Source organism: Oryctolagus cuniculus, chromosome 11 (genome assembly GCF_964237555.1).
Source record: "Oryctolagus cuniculus chromosome 11, mOryCun1.1, whole genome shotgun sequence".
NCBI classification, from domain to species: Eukaryota; Metazoa; Chordata; class Mammalia; order Lagomorpha; family Leporidae; genus Oryctolagus; species Oryctolagus cuniculus.
Genome location: NC_091442.1, coordinates 118,941,817 through 118,960,115, shown reverse-complemented (window position 1 = coordinate 118,960,115; position 18,299 = coordinate 118,941,817). Strand labels below are relative to the sequence as shown.

The following is an 18,299-nucleotide window of genomic DNA, read 5'->3' as shown; positions in this document are numbered from 1 at the left end:
GGACCCCGCAGCCCAGGGACCTCCGCCCCACGCAGTGCCGTCCCGGGGTCGGGGCACAGGAACCTGAGTTGTCCTCGTGTCCAGCGGGGACTCCAACAGGACCCTCCAGAGACTCGCTGGGTGACACCCGCCAAATGCCCGGGAAACACACGCCACGCAGGGCCCCACCCACCCCGGCCTCCGCACGCTGCAGCCCTGTGGGGCCCTGGATGTGAACTCCCCATTTGAAAAATCGACATTTATGGTGCTGAGCCACCTGCGGGGGGGACGCCCCCAGCAGGCACCCACGCCCCCATGACCGCCGTGGGCCTGCGCCCGCTGTGAGCCCCGCCAGGCAGCTTTTCCCAGGGCACCCCTGGCTTCCTTCTGATTTGGGGGGAGGGGAACACAGACAAAACCCTAGGGGTGTGCGGGTGGCTAAAGCGCCCCCACCGTCCCCAGGGAACAGTAAGCCACTGCCTGTGCCAGCCCTGCCCACCGGAGCAGGCCCCACCGGGGGCCGCGGAGGCTGGGGTGCCCCTCCCTGCGGAAGCCCAGCACCCACCCGGCACCGCCATTCAGAAAGTCACCCACACACCCACTCAGCAGCTGCAGGCGCCCACCTGGGCACACACGGGCGGCACAGCCCTGAGCCAAGCCCCAGGTCCTGCACTCCCACCAACGGGCAGTCACGGCTGCAGCAGGCGTGGGATGGGGCCCGGGGGGGGGGGGGGGACAGGAGAGAGGGGTCACGTCCTGGTCTGACCGGGGAAGGCTCCTCAGGCAGGTGCAGACAAAGGCCCAGGAGACGGCTTCGTGGGCAGAGAGGAGAGACCGCCAGGCCGAAGGGGCAGCCTGCACGGGGCCCTGGCAGCTGGGACCATTCACTTCCCGGGAGCACAGGCGACCCTTGGCAGGTGCCACCTATCACTTCCCGGGGGCACGTGTGGCCCGGGTTGGCGGGACCAGTGGGCAGGACCCACCACTTCCTGGCACAGGCGGCCCAGGGCAGGTAAGACCTATCACTTCCTGGGCCACACCCAGCCCCGGGCAAATGCAACTTATCACATCCCAGGAGCCCCGGGCGGGCGGGACCTTGGCAGGCGCAACCTATCACACGCGCAGCCTGGGTGGGCGGGACCTACCGAGCCACTCGTTGAACTTCTTCACCTCGCTCGGCAGCCCCAGCTCGGTGAAGTCGCCGGCGTGGATCAGCACGTCGCCATACGGCATCTGGATGGGGTCCGTCCTCGAGTGGGTGTCGGAAACACAGACGAAGCGGGTGTAGCCTGGCGGCTTGGGAGCATCGTGAGGCACCGGGTCCACCCTGCGGGGAGAGAAGTCCCTGTGGGCCACGGGGTCACAGCGCACCCTGGGGTGCAAGCAGAGCTTAGGACGCCCGGCCCCATCAACCCAGATCACATCCAACCCAACAGGGGCCGCCTGGGTCTGAACCCAGGAATCTGAACCTGGAATCTGAGGTCCCGGCTCTGCCGCTCACCGCCGGGCCTGGGTCTGAACCCAGACTGCACACTCGCCAGGCAAAACACAGCCTGTTCCCACAGCCAAAGTCCCCCCCCCCACCCCCAACATGGGAACCTTAGAGAGCTGCGAAGGTCAAGGGGATGATGAGCAAAAGGGCTGGCGCAGCGAGCACCACTGCGTGGACGTGCGGTGGCACCGTCACCCCAGCCTCTCGACAACGCGACGCCGCCCGACCCCTTTTGCCGAGAGCCCAAGAATGAGTCGTCTCCTACCCCGACCACCCCGCGGGGGAAGCACGGACTCAAGTCCACCGTCAGTCACCAGGACCAGCCCGGCACTGCGGGGCAGGTGGCACTCAGAACCACGTAATGCTCTGGGCGTCTGCGGCCGGGGCCCGCGGGGGTGGTGCAAGGGAACAGCTGGAATCTGAGGTCCCGGCTCTGCCACTCACCGCCGGGCCTGGGTTTGCCCATCTGGAAAACGCAGCCGCTTCCCCAAGCAAGGGGACCCGGAAAATTCTGAGGGGGCACAGGCAGGTCGCAGCCCTCCTGTCCCACGGCCCGGCTCCCGCTGCCCCCAGCCACGCGCCCCGCAGGGCTCCACACCCGGAAGCAGCAGGCGATGACATTTCCACGAGCGGCCCCTCCGGCTGAGCACGCACTGGAGGAGTTTTTGTGTTCAAATCTAATTATGCGGCAAACCGAGAGCCGGGCGTATCAGTTACATAAATACTTTTAAAGACATCTTTCTAATTATCCTTTTTTTTTTTCAGACAATATACTCCAAAGAAATTTAATTAACACCTTATGAGAGCCACGGGTTCGGCATGCTAATGCGCAGACGTATGAGGGCACTGTGCCCGCCCACCTCGCCCCCGAGCTGCGGCGGGAGGGGCGCCCGGCCCAGCCCTGGCCCTGGGTGGCGGAGCCAGGGCGCACCCAGCAGGTGACAGCTGGCCGGGCTGAGGGACGGTCCCCCAGGAAGGCGCAGCGCCGTCCACGTCTCCGCCCCACACGGCTGACTCCTGCTCACCACCTGCCCTGAGCTGAACCAGGCCTGACGGCCGTGCGCCAGGGCCATGGACTGTGGCCGGCCGTGCCCACCCTGGGGGCTTTGGGAAGCCTCTGGAGGAGGCAGCGTCTGACTGAGGTGGGGGCTGGACTCTCCCTCCCCGCGAGTCCCCAGCTCCTGTCCTCTGGGCCCCCCTCCTCCACCAGTCTGCAGGCAGCTAACTGTGGCTCCACCCACAGCCCCGCCCACCCCATACAGCAGACTGGGCCAAGGGCAGCCAATCAAGACAGGCAGCAGGTAAAGCCATCACCTCGGTGCCAGCATCCCACATGGGCACCGGTTCAAGTCCCGGCTGCTCCACTTCCCATCCAGCTCTCTGCTGTGGCCTGGGAAAGCAGTGGAAGATGGCCCAAGTCCCTGGACCCCTGCACCCACGTGGGAGACCCAGAGGAAGTTCCCGGCTTGGGACTGGCCCAGCTCTAGCCACTGTGGCCATTTGGGGAATGAACCAACAGATGGAAGATATCTCTCTCTCTCTCCTCTCTCTGCCTTTCAGATAAATAAATCTTAAAAAATTAAAAATTAAAAAAAGGCAAGCCTGGGCTATTGGCTGACACGGGCACAAGTAAGCCAACACTCACTCATCTTCCCCCTCCCCCCCCCCCGCTCTCCCTCTCCCCCAGGTGAAGACCCCACCAGGAGGCAAAGACCAAGCCACAGAGACAAAGAAGGAAGAGACAGGGGTGGGGGCGATGGCAGCCCTGCAGCCCTGGGGCCCCAGCCCCTCTCCTCCCGAGAGCCCAGCTCAGCAGAGCAGCCCCGAGCCGCCTCAGCTTCCCCCGCCGCCGCCAGCTCCGTGCTGAGCCGAGTGCCGAGCGGACGCTGAGGGCTCTCGCGCTGGGCCTGCTGCTGGAGCCGGAGCTCTTAATTAACTCTGCTCTGATTCCCCACGCCCGGAGGCCTCAGAGCTCGGAGAAGGCAAACCCAGCGATCCCCGAGGAGAAACGGAGACTCCACTTCCCTGCGCAGTCGCTCGCTGTGTGGATGCAGCACGCACTCACCCCTGCAATCCTGGCCCCACCGCCAGGGAGGCCCCCGCGGGGCGGGAGCTCAGCGCGTGGTGAGCACTCAGGTGCACCTGCCCTGCCCAGCCTCCCGATGACGTCGGAGCCAGGCACCTGCCCTGCCCTGCAGATGGGACCCGAGGCTCGGAGCGGCCTAACTCGATGCGGAGTTTGCAGCCAGTTCTTTTCCGGAAGTCACAACAGCTGCGGCTTCCAGGCCCACTTCATCTCACCGTCCATCTACAGACAGACGCTTATCCGGGGCCTCCTAAAACACCGTTCACCTGCTGGGCGGGAGGGGCGCACCCGTGAACAGGACACCACGGAGCTCAGCGGCGTGGGGCGCCCAGAAGCCCAGCGCAGAGCCCAGACCCGGAGACAGTCTGTGAGAGGGGGCGTTCGAACCACAGGTGTGGCTGCGCCCAGGTCAGACCCACACGTGAACGGCGGCCCTGCCTCTGCCTCTCAAAGGCACCTGAGCACGCCGCCGACGGGTGCGGGGATCTAACCCCTGTTAACGACGGTGTAACAGGTGCGGGGGTCTAACCCCGCTGGGGGCCCGCCCTGCACCCTAACGGGTCAAACCACTGCTCGCTACGCCATCAGCATCCCATATGGGACTGGCTCGTGTCCCGGCTGCTCCACTTCCAGTCCAGCTCCCTGCTAATGCCCCTGGGGGAGGGCAGTAAAAGATGGCACAAGTGCTTGGGCCCTGCATCCACGCGGGAGACCAGGAGGAAGCTCCTGACTTCAGCCGGCCCAGCCCCGGCCATCGCGGCCATGTGGGGAGTGAAGCAGCGGATACAAGATGTCTCTTTGCCTCTCCCTCTCTCGCTCTGTAATTCTGACTTTCAAAAATATATATATATAATAAAATATATATAATAAACAAATGAATAGCTGAAGCCTGGAAAAGGCTCGAGCTGGTCAGCTCAAGAGTGAGTGTGAGGGGCCGGCGCTGTGGCATAGCGGGTAAAGCTGCTGCCTGCAGTGCTGGCATCCCATATGGGCGCCGGTTCAAGTCCCGGCTGCTCCACTTCCAACCCAGCTCTCCGCTATGGCCTGGGAAAGCAGTGGAAGATGGCCCAGGTGCTTGGGCCCCTGCACCCACGTGGGAGACCTGGAGGAAGCTCCGGGCTCCTGGCTTCAGATCAGCTCAGCTCCAGCCATTGTGGCCATCTGGGGGGTGAACCAACGGATGGAAAACCTCTCTCTCTCTCTCTCTCTCTCTCTCTCTGTTTCTCCCTCTCTCTGCCTCTCTGTAACTCTGCCTTTCAAATAAAAAAAAATTTAAAAAGAGGGTGAATGTGAGCCCAGGTCTTCATGAGCGGAACTTGGGCCCGGAGCTCCACACCCCGTGCCGAGCAGCATGGTTGCTTCCCGGTGGCATCCTGCAGGTGCCACGAACGCTCCGTGCCCGCTTGCTAGGGTGACTAAAGCACCCGACCCCACATGGGTCCCCATGCCCTCACTGCCTTCACCAGGGTTTGGGCAAAGTTCTGTTTCAAAGCCGGGCCCTGGCCAAACCCCCAGAGGCCTCTGAGCCACCTGCAGAGGGACAGCGTAGAGCAGTTTGGGAGGCGGGGCCGACCAGGTATGGAGCCACCTACCCGCCTACACAGGAGAGCTGCTGGGCTCTGTCCCCGGGCACTGTGGCTGTGTGGAGCCCACATGAGGAGGGCACGCTCCCCCACGCCAACTGGCACGCAAGCCCACTGCGGGCAGGCAGGCATCTCTGCTCACTGCCATGTCCCCAGCACCCAGCCCAGCCGGGTGCGGGCTCGCAACATGGAAGGCTCACCGTCCACCTGCCCCCTGACCAGAGCCCTGGCCCCTCGGAGAGAGCAGAGCCCGCCCACGGGCCCTGCGGATGAACGCTGCCTGCAGACCTCAGCCCCAGGCAGGCCGCCAGGCTGTGTGCGGACAGAGCCCCGGGCTGTGGTTCAAGCTTCTATGAGCCGCAGAGGGCCTCCTGACCAGCCTGGGCCCTCTGCTCCCCAGGTAAGGCCTACAGGAGGTGGCGCCCGGGGATAAAGGAGGAGGGTCCCGTGGCAGCCAGCGGTCGCCCAGGGCTCAGCCCTCCTCCACCCCTGCCCCCGGGGCCTCAGGGGAGACCCAGGGGGGAGGAGTAGGGGTCAGCCGTGGGCAGCAGTGAGGACAAGCCCTTGGCGCTGCTGTGAGGGGGGTGCCCTGCCCAGGTGTCCCCAGCCCTCGGGTACCCCTGCACCTGCCAGCAGAGCCCTGGGGGCAGGAGACCCTTCCCCACTGCCAAGTCCTTTCGGAAGAACATCACTGACAAGCAGAGGGGGCAGCAAAGGGGAGACCACCACCCCCAGACTGGGTCCCAAAGGCCCCAGGCCTGCAGTAGGTCCCCTCCTCTCTCTGGGACCCAGTCCTCCCCCCAACACCGAGGGAAGTCCATCCGACCAAGGGTCACAGCCGGGGAAAGCTGAACTCAACCCCTCAAAGCCGCCCCAGAGCTGTGGGCCCAGGCAGACAGCACTTCGGCCTCGTCGTCTGGATTTGCACGTGCGTGTGTGCGTGCACGCGCCTGTCACCTCGTGTCAACGTCTCTGCAACGCCTTCCCTTGGCCAAGGAGCAGGACTAGGGCTGCCCAGGTTTGCCAGTCCGGGAGCAGGGAACACGCCGGAAGCCAGGGGCCCCTCCCCCACCCGGGGCTGTGGCGGCCCGCCCCCTTCCCCCCCCCCCCCGCCCACACTTACATCTGCACGTGCGGAGGCTGGAAGCGGCCCTGGTTGATGTTGTAGAAGGTGAAGGCCTGGGTGGGGTTGGAGCTGTACTCGTCCACCTCCACGAGGAGCCGGCTGTGCTGGTGTCGCCGGGCGGCCATCACGTGCGACTGGGAGAAGGCCATGCCCAGGCCGCAGGGGAGGAGGGCCAGGGCCTCGGCCTTCAGGACGCCAGCATCCCACCTAGAGTGCCACATGGACCTGGGCGGGCCGCCCGGGCATCGCCCACCGCCGCCGCCGCCGCCGCCGCCTCCGCCCGGCCCCCCGCCAGACCTGCAAACAGCCTGGGGAGACGGAGCAGAACCGAGCGACAGTTAATCTGTTTGGGATTTGCTTTATTTAATGTCAGATGAAGATTTAGAAAGAGGGAGAGGGCGGGGGCCGGGGGGGGGGAGAAAAAAAAACCACAGTCGTACAGCTCAAAAACTCATTACAAATCTTTCCAACTCAGCAGTTTGATGAATATACTTTGGTAAAAAGAAAGGGGAAGGGAGGGAGGGGACAGGGAGAAAAAATCATAAAAAGCCCGCCCGCCCGCCCGGCTGCACGCGGGGCCGGCACGTGGGAATCTCTTCGTCTGCTCTCGCACCTCCCCCAAGATCCCCCTGCCCCACACGGCCAGGCTACGCGGCTGTTGTGTCAACAGGCTCACTTGTACTTTCCCGAGCTGGAGGGTCGGGGGAAGGTTCCCCTCCAGCCCCACCCCTCCCCGCGGACCCCCACGCACACCCCTGCAAGCCCCAGCAGGTGCAGTGGGCGCGGCCGAGAATTCCTTCCTCGACTTCGACAAAAGCCGACAGAGATCCGGAAGGGACTTCCCCACATGCCTGCCTCCTACGCCCGAGGCCCCTTGGCCGGCGGCTCGGCGGACCTGGCTCAGCCGGCCCTGGGAAGGCAGGGACGCGGCTCTCACCTCTCCCGCTGGGGAGAGCGGACCGCTCCTCTCCTCCCTGGATGGCAGTGCCCCTTGGCGCCTCACGGTCAGAGCGTCTTGGACACAGGCGTCGTGGGGGAGACCCCGCCCGACACCCTTCCGGCCCCACCCCAATCCCTTCCCTAAGGATTCTTTTTCAAGTGTGCGAGTCGGAAACGCCTTGAAGATTGTTTTGTGTGTGGTTGTGTTTTCAAGGTTTTGGTCATTAAGAGCTTCTGATGGTTCCATTTGCACTGGATTTAACCAAGGAGAAAATAATGTAATTTAAACTATTCCTGGACAGTCACAGCCCAGTCACGTTGAGCAAAGAAAAACCCCCTTTGCTTTGTGCTCGGAAGAAGAATCGACACAGTCAGAAAACAAATTAGATTAGGAAAATGACAAAAATTAGAGACTGGAGAACATTTTAATTATGTGCAAAGGAGAAATGGGTTATTAATTTTTTAAAAAATCTCCATCAACCCCATACAAGGTAAAATGCTCCCCGTCTGTCCCCACCCCCAAAAACCACACCTGAATTCACAGCACATCCCTAAGGAGACAAAAATCTGCCTCTCCCCGGGCTTCGTCCTGGCAGTGGCTTCCAAGTGTATCCGAGTGGGGGCCCGTGAGTCACGGGGACTCCCAGAAGCCCCGGGGAGGCCACAGGGTGTGGGACACCAAAGGTACTGCCTGCTGTGAGCCAGGCCTGCCGGGACCGGATGTGGGCTTGAGCCCCAGCACATCGCTGAGTGCCGGGTGACCTGAAGGCAACTCCTCAGCGTCCCTCCAAGCCTCGGCGTCCCTCCTGGAACATGGCTTCCACCCTGGCACGCCACCTGCCAAGGCGGGCATGCAAGAGAAATAAGGAAACAGAACGGTGGCAGGCACCGCGCACTCGGCCAACAGACGCCAGGACTGGGACGCTTCCTGCTGGTGCAGCACAGCCCCTGTGCACTGGGGGGCTGCCGCCTGCAGGTGCAGCGTGGGCCTCGGGGCACCAGATCCCGGGGCACAGAGTACGGACCAAGGGGCCGGCTCCAAGAGCCGGCTGCATCTGCCAGAGCCCAGGAGAACTCAGAGTGTCCTCAATCGCAAGGTGATCACGCCGCCAACCTGCGGGAAACCCCTGTAAGACCCTCAGCCTGGAGGCCTGCACAGCCTGGCCCCACCCACACCCAGCACGTGGCCAGCCCCTGCACCTCGGGTCCATAGCCACACAGGGGGCCTCAGGGGGCTCTGTGTCCCGAGGGCGGAGCCTAGGTGTCCCTGACTCACTCGGCAGTATCAGCACCAGCTTCAGGCCTCTGAGTGAGTGGCTTAATTCCCAGAGCGCCTGTCCCCCCGTTTAAAAGATAGAAGAAAAAGCATCCCAGTGTCAGAGTGGAGAATGTGAGGAAACAGGTGCAGACCCGGAGCCCAGCCCCCGGCAGGCGCTCAGCGGATGCTGCCTCCCAGATCCCACCTACCCCCGAATAAACACCGAATCAGTGAACTGTGGAAGGGGGCAGGGAGACGGGTGACCGACGGATGGGTGGATGCAGACAGGGAGGGATGCAGGGACGATGAACCAGGGTGCGTCTGGCCAGACTCTGCGGTGCCCAGCACGGCCTCCACCAAGAGGACTCAGCTGAAGACTAAGTGGCTGCCGTCTCCCCTTCCCCAGGGGCTGCCAGGCTGGGCACAGCCGCGGGGCAAGGAGGGTCCCGCGCCCAGCCCTGCCCCCCGGGAAGCAGGTGCCAGCCTGCCCGCCGCACCAGGGGACTGTGCCGGAAGAGGCGGCGGCAAGGCGTCCCGGCGGCACTCCGCGGTGAAATGCCGCATTTCACATAAAGGGGGATCGCAACGGGCCCCGCGTGGAGAAACCAGGGAAGCCGGAAACGCAGAGCCTTCTTTTAATGCCCATTTAATATTTATGAAGCCGCAGCAGCACGTTAGCCACCGTGCGGGAATGCGAGAGCAGGAATCTGCTGCGGGGGGCGGGGGCGGGGGCGGGGGCGGGGGGGCAGGGCTTCCCAAGCAAACAGCTTTCCCAGGGAGCACGGACATCTGCCCACCCACCACGCCGCGTCTGCCTGCCTGGACCCCGGGGCTCCCAGCCTGGCTCTGTGCAGCCCTGGGCAAGTCGGGCATGCTGCTGGGGGCTGCAGGTGCCTGTCTGGGGGCTGGCACAAATGCCACGCAGCCTCACTGATTCCACAGACCCCTGCCGGGGCCTCAAGCAGCCGCCGCTCCAGGGGCCAGAAGAGCCATGGAAAAGCAGGCAGCCGGTCCCGGCCCTCGAGGAATGGGGGTGGGGGGGCCCGTGGGGGCACGGGCCAAGTAAACAGAAAAGACCTCTCAGGGGACGGACACCGGGCACCAAAGATGTTTAGCGGAAACTGGAATGAAAAGGTATTTATTTCGGTGCAAAAAAAAGTTCTGTAAGGCACGCACACTTCATTCAGAGGCCGGATCTTCCTTGGCCCCTGAAGACCCTGCGTATGTACCTGGAAGAGCGACGGGGTGACGGGGTGACGAGTGATGGGTGGGGCAGCGAAAAGACCTTACACCAGGCAGGCGAGAAAGACCCAAGTGAGGAGCTGACGTCACCTCACACCCACGAGCCGGGAGCTGCCAACCACACCCAGACCCGTGAAAGAGAACCCAGCAGAGGAAGCAGCAGGTGCAAAGGCCGGGAGACGGAGGCGGCCCTGACGCGAGGCGGCCGCGTGCTGTCTTTGCCCGTCGCTGGAGAGCTCTGGACTTGGCAGTCGGAGGAAGCGGGCTTCGATTCGGCTGTGGGTCGTGGGGCAAGTCTCTAAACCTCTCTGTTTCTGCTTCCTCGTTGGTGTGCTCCCCGGGTTACCCCAGGGATGGAAAGAAACTCACTCCAGCCTCTCCATAAGCTGGGAAGCTCTGGATCCTCCTGGGCCAGAGAGGAACTCCATTTTCTCTTTATTTATTTATTTTGCTTTTTTGAAAGGCAGAGAGAGACAGACAGAGGAAATTCCCCTTACCTGCTGTTTCTCTCCCCAGAGACCCAGGAGCCAAGAACTCAATCCAGGTCTCCCAGAGGGGACCCGGGTATGTGACCACCACTGCTGCCCCTTAGCAGGCAGCCGGAGTCAGAAACAGAGCAAGGCCAGGACTCAAACCCAGGCCCTTGGTGTGGGAGGCATCGGGGCCTCGGCGGCTCCGGCTACCCCGGACGCAGGCGCCGGCTCCTCTTCCAAGAGTTTGCTTTGCTGGTCTTACTCTTTCACAAGGTATTCACTGATTGGTCCCTGGGTGCTGGGGGCCGCCTCAGGCCCGAGTGCTCACGGGGGAGTCGGATGTGGCCACTGGACCCCAGCTGATGTCTAGGTAAGGCACGTGGCCCAAGGGCCCTGCCCCTCTGGCCTGCCCCTCGGGCCGCTCACTGCCCACAGCACTCCAGCCTCCACAACTCACTCCTGGCCACACCACGCCTTGTGGCACCCAAACCTCTTGGGAGTGCCCACTGCCCTCAGCTGAAGCCCAGCTCCTTGGGTGGGCTCGGGGCAGGGGGAGGTGGGGGGGCTCGGGGGCGGGGGGAGAGTGGGGGGGAGGGGGGTGAGTGGAGCTGGGCCCCAGCCTCCTCTCCTCAGGTTGGCTCCAGCACGGCCAGGGTCGGGGGGCCTGCCGGGCACGAGGACCCCGACCTCGGGCTGCCCCACGGCTGCTCCTCTGCTCGAATGGCCCCGGCCGTCGCCCCACCTGCTTCTGGGCTCTCGCCCACTCCACCCAGGATGGCTCATGGCCCTGGAGACGTCCTCCTCGACCCACCCACAGCCCCCTAGGGCTTCCCTCATCCGGGCGCCCAACACACAGCCAAGGGCAGAGCCGCAGAACAAATGACGGGTGAATGAACGAGGAACGGAAACAAAATGCCTGCGCGGGAACGGAGGAGCGGATGGACCAAGCTGCACCGCCTCTGAGCAGCGTCGCCTCCCTGGGAGGCAGCTTTGCTTTGCCAACAGGCAGACCCAGGAGCCTCCTCTCGGGGCCTCCGGGAGGGTCGGAGGACCCAGGAGGAACAGGGCCAGGCACACAGCAGGTGCTAACAAATTGTATCCCCCACTCCGGTTAGCAAGGTCTGCAAGGAACATTCCGGAACCAGGAGTTTCTCAGCTCCTGACTCGCCGGTGGTTTTACTCCTGGCGCGTGGTGCTGGCTTCCCAGGACAGGTCACCACCCCATCCTGGGGGACCCGGGGACCTGGGCAGCCCCCAGATACCACTGCCCCCACTCTGGGCAAGACCTCATCCTGCACCCTAACGACCCAGATGGGCAACAAGACCTCAGAGGGCTTGGGTCCCAAGGGGAGCTGCGGTCAGCTCAACAGGCGCCCCCAGGACTCTGTCAGAGAGCAGACAGTGGGGGTGGGGGCGGGGCCTGGGGCCCTAAGGCCAGGAAGGAGAGACACTGAGAGGGGCAGCAGGTGGACTTCTGCAAAGGCGATGCCTGGGTCACCGGAGCAGCCCAAACCTGCCCAGAGGAAAGCCCTGGAGCGCCTGCCGCGCCCGGGGCGGTGCCGACCTCGGCCAAGGACAAAACCATGTTGTCCTGAGCCCAGAACTCGGGGACAACCACGACGGTGCAGGGACAGCTGCCGTGTTCCCCCGAGAGCCGCCGGCCAGAAGTCGCGACAGCCCAGCGCTCGGCCGGCTCTCCCTGAGCTCAGCCTCCTTGCCGCTCTGTGTCCAAGGGTTGCTTCACTGTGGCCTGAGGCACCCGCCCGCATCCCACGCAGGCCCTTGGAAGTCAGCGCTGTCACCAGCGCCGTCGCCGGCTCTCAAAGGCGGCAGGCGGACGTCATCGGTGTTAAAGGCAGCTCCCAAGCACTGACGCTTCCCCACCCACTGCCAGGCCCCGCACGGTAACCAAGAGGCCAGAACAAAACCATGTTGTCCTGAGCCCAGAACTCGGGGACAACCACACCGGTGCAGGGACAGCTGCCGTGTTCCCCCGAGAGCCGCCAGCCAGAAGTCGCGACAGCCCAGCGCTCGGCCGGCTCTCCCTGAGCTCAGCCTCCTTGCCGCTCTGTGTCCTCTTCTCCCGGGAGCAGGGGCCGCCGGGCGCCCCCAGACTCTCCAACTGCTCGGCTGACTACAGTCCCCAGGCGGAGGCTCGGGGCCCCACGGAGAGGAAGGCGCCGCTCCCGGGGCTTCTGTCGCCCTGTGACGAGGTGTCCTGCCCGCCATGTGGCCCCCAGCGCAGCACAGGCGCTGGCAACAGTGCCCGGAGAGCACCGAGGTGCGGGGACCTGGGAGGGTTCCCTTCACAAGCCGGGCATCCCACGCAGACTCAGAGACTCAGAGCACCGCTAAGTCCTAATTCCTCTCCTAGAACAGGCAACCGATTCCGTGGGTAGTTGGGAATGTAATAAGGAGTAAAATGAATAAATAAATATACAAGGGCAAAGGTCAGGACCAACGGCCCAGCAGGGGGAGGGAAAGCAGCCCCCACGGGCCCCACTGTGAGCCGGGAGGAGGGAGCCGGGCTCGGGCCTCCCTCTCCACGCAGGGAGGAGCACGCGGACCTGCAGCGGCTGAGCGAGCCGATGAGCGGGAGGCAGAAGGAATCTGCAAATCGGGGGAAATTAGACCGTGGTCCTGGACAACGCATCACCCACACGTGACTTTAAAAACCTTTTAGCCGGGCCCAATCTGAATTACGACTACACGACTTTCAATTCCACTTCCTAATTCCCCGCCACGGCCCCCCAGCCCCAGCACTGGCTGCCGCCTCCTTTTCCAATTATGCACTTTCATTTCAGACGACGGCGGGCGACTGCTACTTACTGGGTCGGGTCCTGTCTGCCACAAATAGTTGCTCACTTATTCCTTTAATGTCAGATACCCAGGCAGGCCGTCCGCCCGGCCTCTCTTCGAGTTCGGAATCTCCTGCATTCCCATGCCACGGAACGAGGGCCGAATCTCCCAGGAAGCCCCGGAGCTCAGGCAGGGAAGTTGGCCGCTAACCTGGGGCTGCACACCATCAGTCATTATCATCCCGGGTGCTTGCTAAATCCATCGCGCAGATCGGCAGGCACAGGAAGAATGGTGGGGAGGCTAATTTTCCTTCTGCAGAATGCTGTGGCCTCAATTTCGAAATAACGCACTTGGAGGTTCCTGTTATCTGCGGAGTCGAGAAGGGAAGCCGCCCAGATCCGTGGCAGACAGCACACAGACGACCCCCACACCACGGCGAGTAAGGAAACACCGTGGAAGTCAGCACTCTCCGTCGCCTTCCACGGATGCACCCCACGTTCACGGGGCTTTGGCAGCGGGGAGCGACGGGAGGGTCGCGGCGGCTCAGGCTTCAGACGCAATTTGCCAAGAAAGTAAATGCAGATTTACAGTTCTGTGGAAATCTATTAAACAGATGTCACCGTAGCATCGTCAAGCCGGCTCTATGGTATTCCACGCTGAAGTCTGAGATTGGGGTTTTGCCATTTTTATGATCAGCTCAAGTGTGTCTTTTGTGATCTTGCAGGAATTTGCAATTAAGGATTAAACACCGCCCCAACCCCACCCCCACCCCACCCCGCCCCAGTCTGATCAATTAAATAACGTGTCTGAACCACAAACTCACAACAGCAAAACTCCATCTGCGCCCGGGCTGTGCAGGCGGCCCGGGGCAGGCGAGGGGTGCAGGCAGGGAGGGTTTTGCCTTGTCCATGAGTCCTGCAACCCCCCAAAGCGCCTCGTTGTGCTGCAGGGAAAGGCTCCCGCGTCGCAGGTAGCCGGTGCGACAGAGCTGCAGCATTGTCTGGGAAATGCGGAAGAATGAAATGGAGGGGAAACCGTAAGTGTGCTGGAAATTGGACGCGGCAGCATTTTCTCCGTAAAGTGATGAAATTAGCATGGGCGATGCCAAAAGTCTTTTCATGTGCACCAGCGCTAGGCCTGCAGCTCTTCCTGCAAGGCGGGGCTGGGGGAAGACGACCCAGAGCCGAGCTCCGTGATGGCACACACAAACTTTGCAGCCTGGGCCACAGGCTGGGGCCACCCGGCCACTCCGGCTCCGAGCAGGGTGCAGGAGCCACCCGGCACAGGGGAGAGTTTTCTCTTCCTCTTTTTTTTTCCCGGCAGCTGCTTCTAATAAGACGAATGTCCAGCTGTGGCATCAAGCTGGCCAGGCTCACTCCGGGGAAACCCTGTGCCGGCCCCAGCACCATTCACAGAAAGACCCGGGAAAACCTGCAGCCCGTGTGTGAGTTCAAAACGACTACCAGTAACCTCAAGGTAGGAGAAGGCTTTAAATGAGATTAGGCTGCCATCATCAGCCATAGATATTTTCAATAAAACCAGAATAGAAGCAAGTCTTGCTCCTCAGGGGAAAAAAATAAAAAGCCAAAATAAAGGCAAACATCTGGTATCAGCAGCAGCCCAGTCGGGTCCCCAGGGAGAAGGTGCTGCCGCCTGCCCTCCCACACCACCCCCACAGGGGCCTCTTTTCTTCCCACTGTCCCCCGTCCTTGCTTTTGCTGTGTGCACTTTGGTCACCTCCTCAGGCCCAAGTCAGTGTCCACAGCACACGGAGAGGACAACTGCTGGCGGTGTCATCGCACGCGTGGCGACATCCACGCCGGGGACCAGGGTCCCGGCACAGCCGGCTCCTGCCACACGCCACAGCCCTCTACCCCTCTTCCCCCTGCGCCTCCCTGCCAATTGCCAGGCACATCCGACCCAGAAGGAAGACCCCCGCCGCAGGCCTGCGGGTGCAGCGTGCCCCTGCCAACCTGCACCTGGGACGCCCTTGTCCCCCAGGCAAGGGTCCCCCGCTCCAGCAGTGCGGGCAGACAAAGGTACCTATTGCCAAGCGAGCGGGAGAGATCTCAAGGAGAAGAATGGAAAAGAGGGAAAGCGTGAAAAGACCCTTTTTTGTTCCCGGCGAGGGAGGGGCAGTGGGAGAGACGTGTCACGTTGTCACTTGAAAGATTTTGACAGACAATTCAGGGATAACGCAGAAATTCCGCCCGGAACCGCTGCAGCTCGCTGCGACTTGCAAAGCAGTCGGCAACCTCCGCTAATTGCAGGCTCTCCGGTGCACGCTGCGCACCGGCGGCGAGTCTCGGCCTGGCCCGGCCGCTTCCCAAACCCCGCTGGCCCTGACCGGTGCCAAGGCCGCAAAGTGGGAAAACGAACAAGTGCGTCTTGGGCAGGGCCTCTTCCTTCCAGACTCCCAGGCCTGCCTCGGATCGCTCCCCTGCTGTGAGATCCAGCCTCCTTCCCTAAACTCCTCAAAGGAGCAAGGAGAGAGAGAGAGAAAGAGAGAGAGAGAGAGAGGTGTCCTGGATGCCGTGAGCACCAGGGGCCGTCATGGCCTCTATGGTAAGGTAGCAAGTTCAAGGCAGAACCAATGAACTTAATCACTTCCAGTGCACTGAGATTCGAGTCTCCGGGGCGCACTGGGACAGTTTCTAAAGGAGGGCTTTCCTTGAACGGTTGGTCATTCCCCCACGTCGCTCTGTGGATTCCGGGCCTCGTCTGGGCTGCTGCACAGACACGCCAGGGTTCCCAGACCTACACCTAGGTCTGCTCCATCTGTCCACGCACAGGGTGCAGGCTGCGGTGCGCGAGCATGGTCCCGGAGCGCACCACACAGTGGCCACGGCCGAGGGGCTTCACCTGCCAGGCAGGGGACACACCGGCATCCAAGCCAGGCCCTGGCGAATCCCCGGGGCTGGTGGGTAAGAGGAAGACAGCCCCAGGAAGAACCCCTCGCCCAGGCCTCCAGGAGCAGCTGCCGCCGCAGCGCAAGTCCTGGATCCCGGCAGCCAGCTCGCCGAAATCCATCTTGGAGAAGAGAGATTTTCCAAGTGCCGTGGGGCTGCCACTCAGAAGCTGATTTGCAGGGAGCGGGCAAGGCCCCGGCGTCGGCGTCGTGTGCAGGCTCACACGCAGCGGGCCCCCGGAGGAGGACGGAGCCTTGTTCCGGAAGCGCCAAGGCCTGGGGCCGTCCCCTTGCCTCAGCCCAGCCGAATGCAGGAGCCACCTCCCTGAATGGCCCCCGGGTGCCCTGGCTCCCGGGACCCAAGGCCTCGCTTCCAGCTGGGAGTCGGCGGCCAGCCCGTGGCCTCTCCTCCTCTCCCCAAAACCTCCTCGGCCGGGCGTCAGAGTGCTCACAAAGTTGGCTGCATTTTTTTTATCTTTTTCCACAGGCTGGTCAGGGCCTGCCTGACCCCGCCTCCCACCCCCCCGCCCGGCAGCTCCCCGCTAACAAGTCTCCCTCCACCATTCAACTCCCGTCCAGCCAGCTCAAGCATTCAACGGCGCCTCACTTTTGTCCCCCAGTTTAACAAGCTCGGGGCTGTTCAATGGAGCCGTGGCAGTGGGGCTGCGGGAGGCAGCCCGGCTCCTGGAGGACTGGGAGCGAGGCCAGCCCCTGGCCACAGGGGAAGAAGCATGCCCAAGCGGTCAGCTGGACAGGGCATCAGCTCCAGGATGACCCCAGCTGGGCCACCAGCCTGAGCCGGGGAGGGCTGGGGAGGGCCTGCCGGAGGATGCTCTCAGCTCTCAGGCCGGCTGGGGCCACTGTCTCCAGGCTGGACAGGGGCTCTGCGACTAAACTCACTCTCCTACAATTAAGGGGTCTGGGAATAAACACACAGGAGTCACAACGACTCCGTGGCCTGGACAGCCCAGGAAATGCCACCTTTGAGGGCTGGGACCTCTCTGGTTCGCCACTGAATCTCGGAGCTGGGCAGGCAGCCCCGCAGCGCTCCATGCTGTCCGAGTGAGTGGACGGACGCGTGCATGCATGCGCGGGTGGACGGATGGAATGGACGAAGTTTCCAGCAATATCCAGCAGAAGTGGACATCCCAGCGGCGCTGGGGCCCTCGCCTCCCCCGAGGGCCAGCAGGGGCTCCGCGGTGCACAGTAGGCGCTCCCCTGCCAGGGACACCATTGTTGTCACCGCTGCGCCCCGCGCCGCAGCCCGCTGCTCCCGCCGGCCGCTCCGAGCAGCCGGCCTCGACTGCGAGCAAGGGAAAAGTTTCGCTGACCCCGCGGCCCCGGCCGGAGTCCCGCGCCCTGGCCGAGGCCCCGCCCGCGCGCACCCGCTCCGCAGGCAGGGGCAGCCGGGGCGCCCGGGCCGGGCGCGGGCACCGGGTAAAGGCGGCCAAAGTAACTTTGAGGGCGTCCCTGCGCAGCGCCGCGGGCGTCACCCTAAGCCTGGAGAGGGTCCCGGCCGCGCCCCCTCCCGGCCGGCCGCCCGCGCCCTGCGCCCCGCGCCCCCGAGCCCGCCACGCCGCGGCCCGCGCCCAGCCCGCCCCTGGCCCTACCTGGCCCCGGGCTCCTCTTCGGCGGCCACGGCGGCCGCGAGCAGCAGCGCGCACCGAGGGAGGCAGGGGCCCGGCTCCCGGGAGGGCGGCGCGCAGGGGCGGGGGCTCCTCTGGCGGCGGCCGCCTCGCCGCGCGTCCGAGGCTGCAAGTGGGAGCCAGACTCCTCCTTCGGGGGGCGGGGGGCTCCCCGCGCCCCCTCCCGCCCCGCCCGCCGCGAGGCTCCGAGCCGCCCCGGCTCCCCCGCCCGCCGCCACCGCCGCCGCCGCCGCCGCCGCCGCCGCCCCTGGCCCGCGCGCCCGCCCGCCCCGCCTCCCACCGCCCGGGCTCCAGGAGGGGCGCGCTCGCGGCCTCGGTCCCGGCCCCTGCGCGGCAGCCCGCCGGGGCCCCCGCCAGGCCGGCCAGGCCTCGGCCCTCGGCCCCCGCCCGGGCCCGGCGCCCGCATCCCGCCGCGGAGGGGCCGGGCAAGGGGGAGGAGGCGCGCGGGGCCCGCGCTGCGGAAAGGGAAGGCGGCCGCCCGCCGCGCCCCGCGCCCCCGCCCGCGCCCGCCCCGCGCCCGCCCCCAGCCCCGGGCTGAGCCTGGCCGCGCGCGGGCGGGGCGGGGGCGCTCTCACCTCCGGATCCGCGGCCGCCGCGCCGGGCCCGGCGAGCAGGGGCGTGCGCTGCTCCTTCCGGGGCGCCGCGGCCCGGACCCCTCCCAGGGCCTCCCAGGGCACCGGGCTCTGGCCCCCTCCCGCTCTGGGTCTAGGGTTTCCCCCGGCCGCCCCGCTGCTGGAGACGTGCAGACCCCAGCTCCGAGTCCTGACG

At 64.4% G+C, this 18,299-nt stretch overlaps 1 protein-coding gene across 2 annotated transcripts in view; it reads right to left on the bottom strand.

The window, feature by feature from the left end:
* The window catches only part of MPPED1 (metallophosphoesterase domain containing 1), a 63,223-nt gene extending 45,522 nt beyond the window's left edge, over positions 1-17,701 (bottom strand). Inside the window, exons 1-3 of one of the 2 annotated variants that reach the window (XM_070053021.1) lie at positions 17,496-17,701; positions 6,264-6,574; positions 1,125-1,306 (exon numbers count right to left, since the gene is read on the bottom strand). In XM_070053021.1, coding sequence (XP_069909122.1) covers positions 1,125-1,306; positions 6,264-6,487 — 406 coding nt within the window. In that variant the 5' untranslated portion in view covers positions 6,488-6,574; positions 17,496-17,701. Of the gene's footprint in view, positions 1-1,124; positions 1,307-6,263; positions 6,575-13,007; positions 13,708-17,495 lie in introns of those variants that run through there. The other variant, XM_070053022.1, reaches the window with a different exon arrangement.
* Between the last annotated feature and the right edge of the window lie 598 nt (positions 17,702-18,299).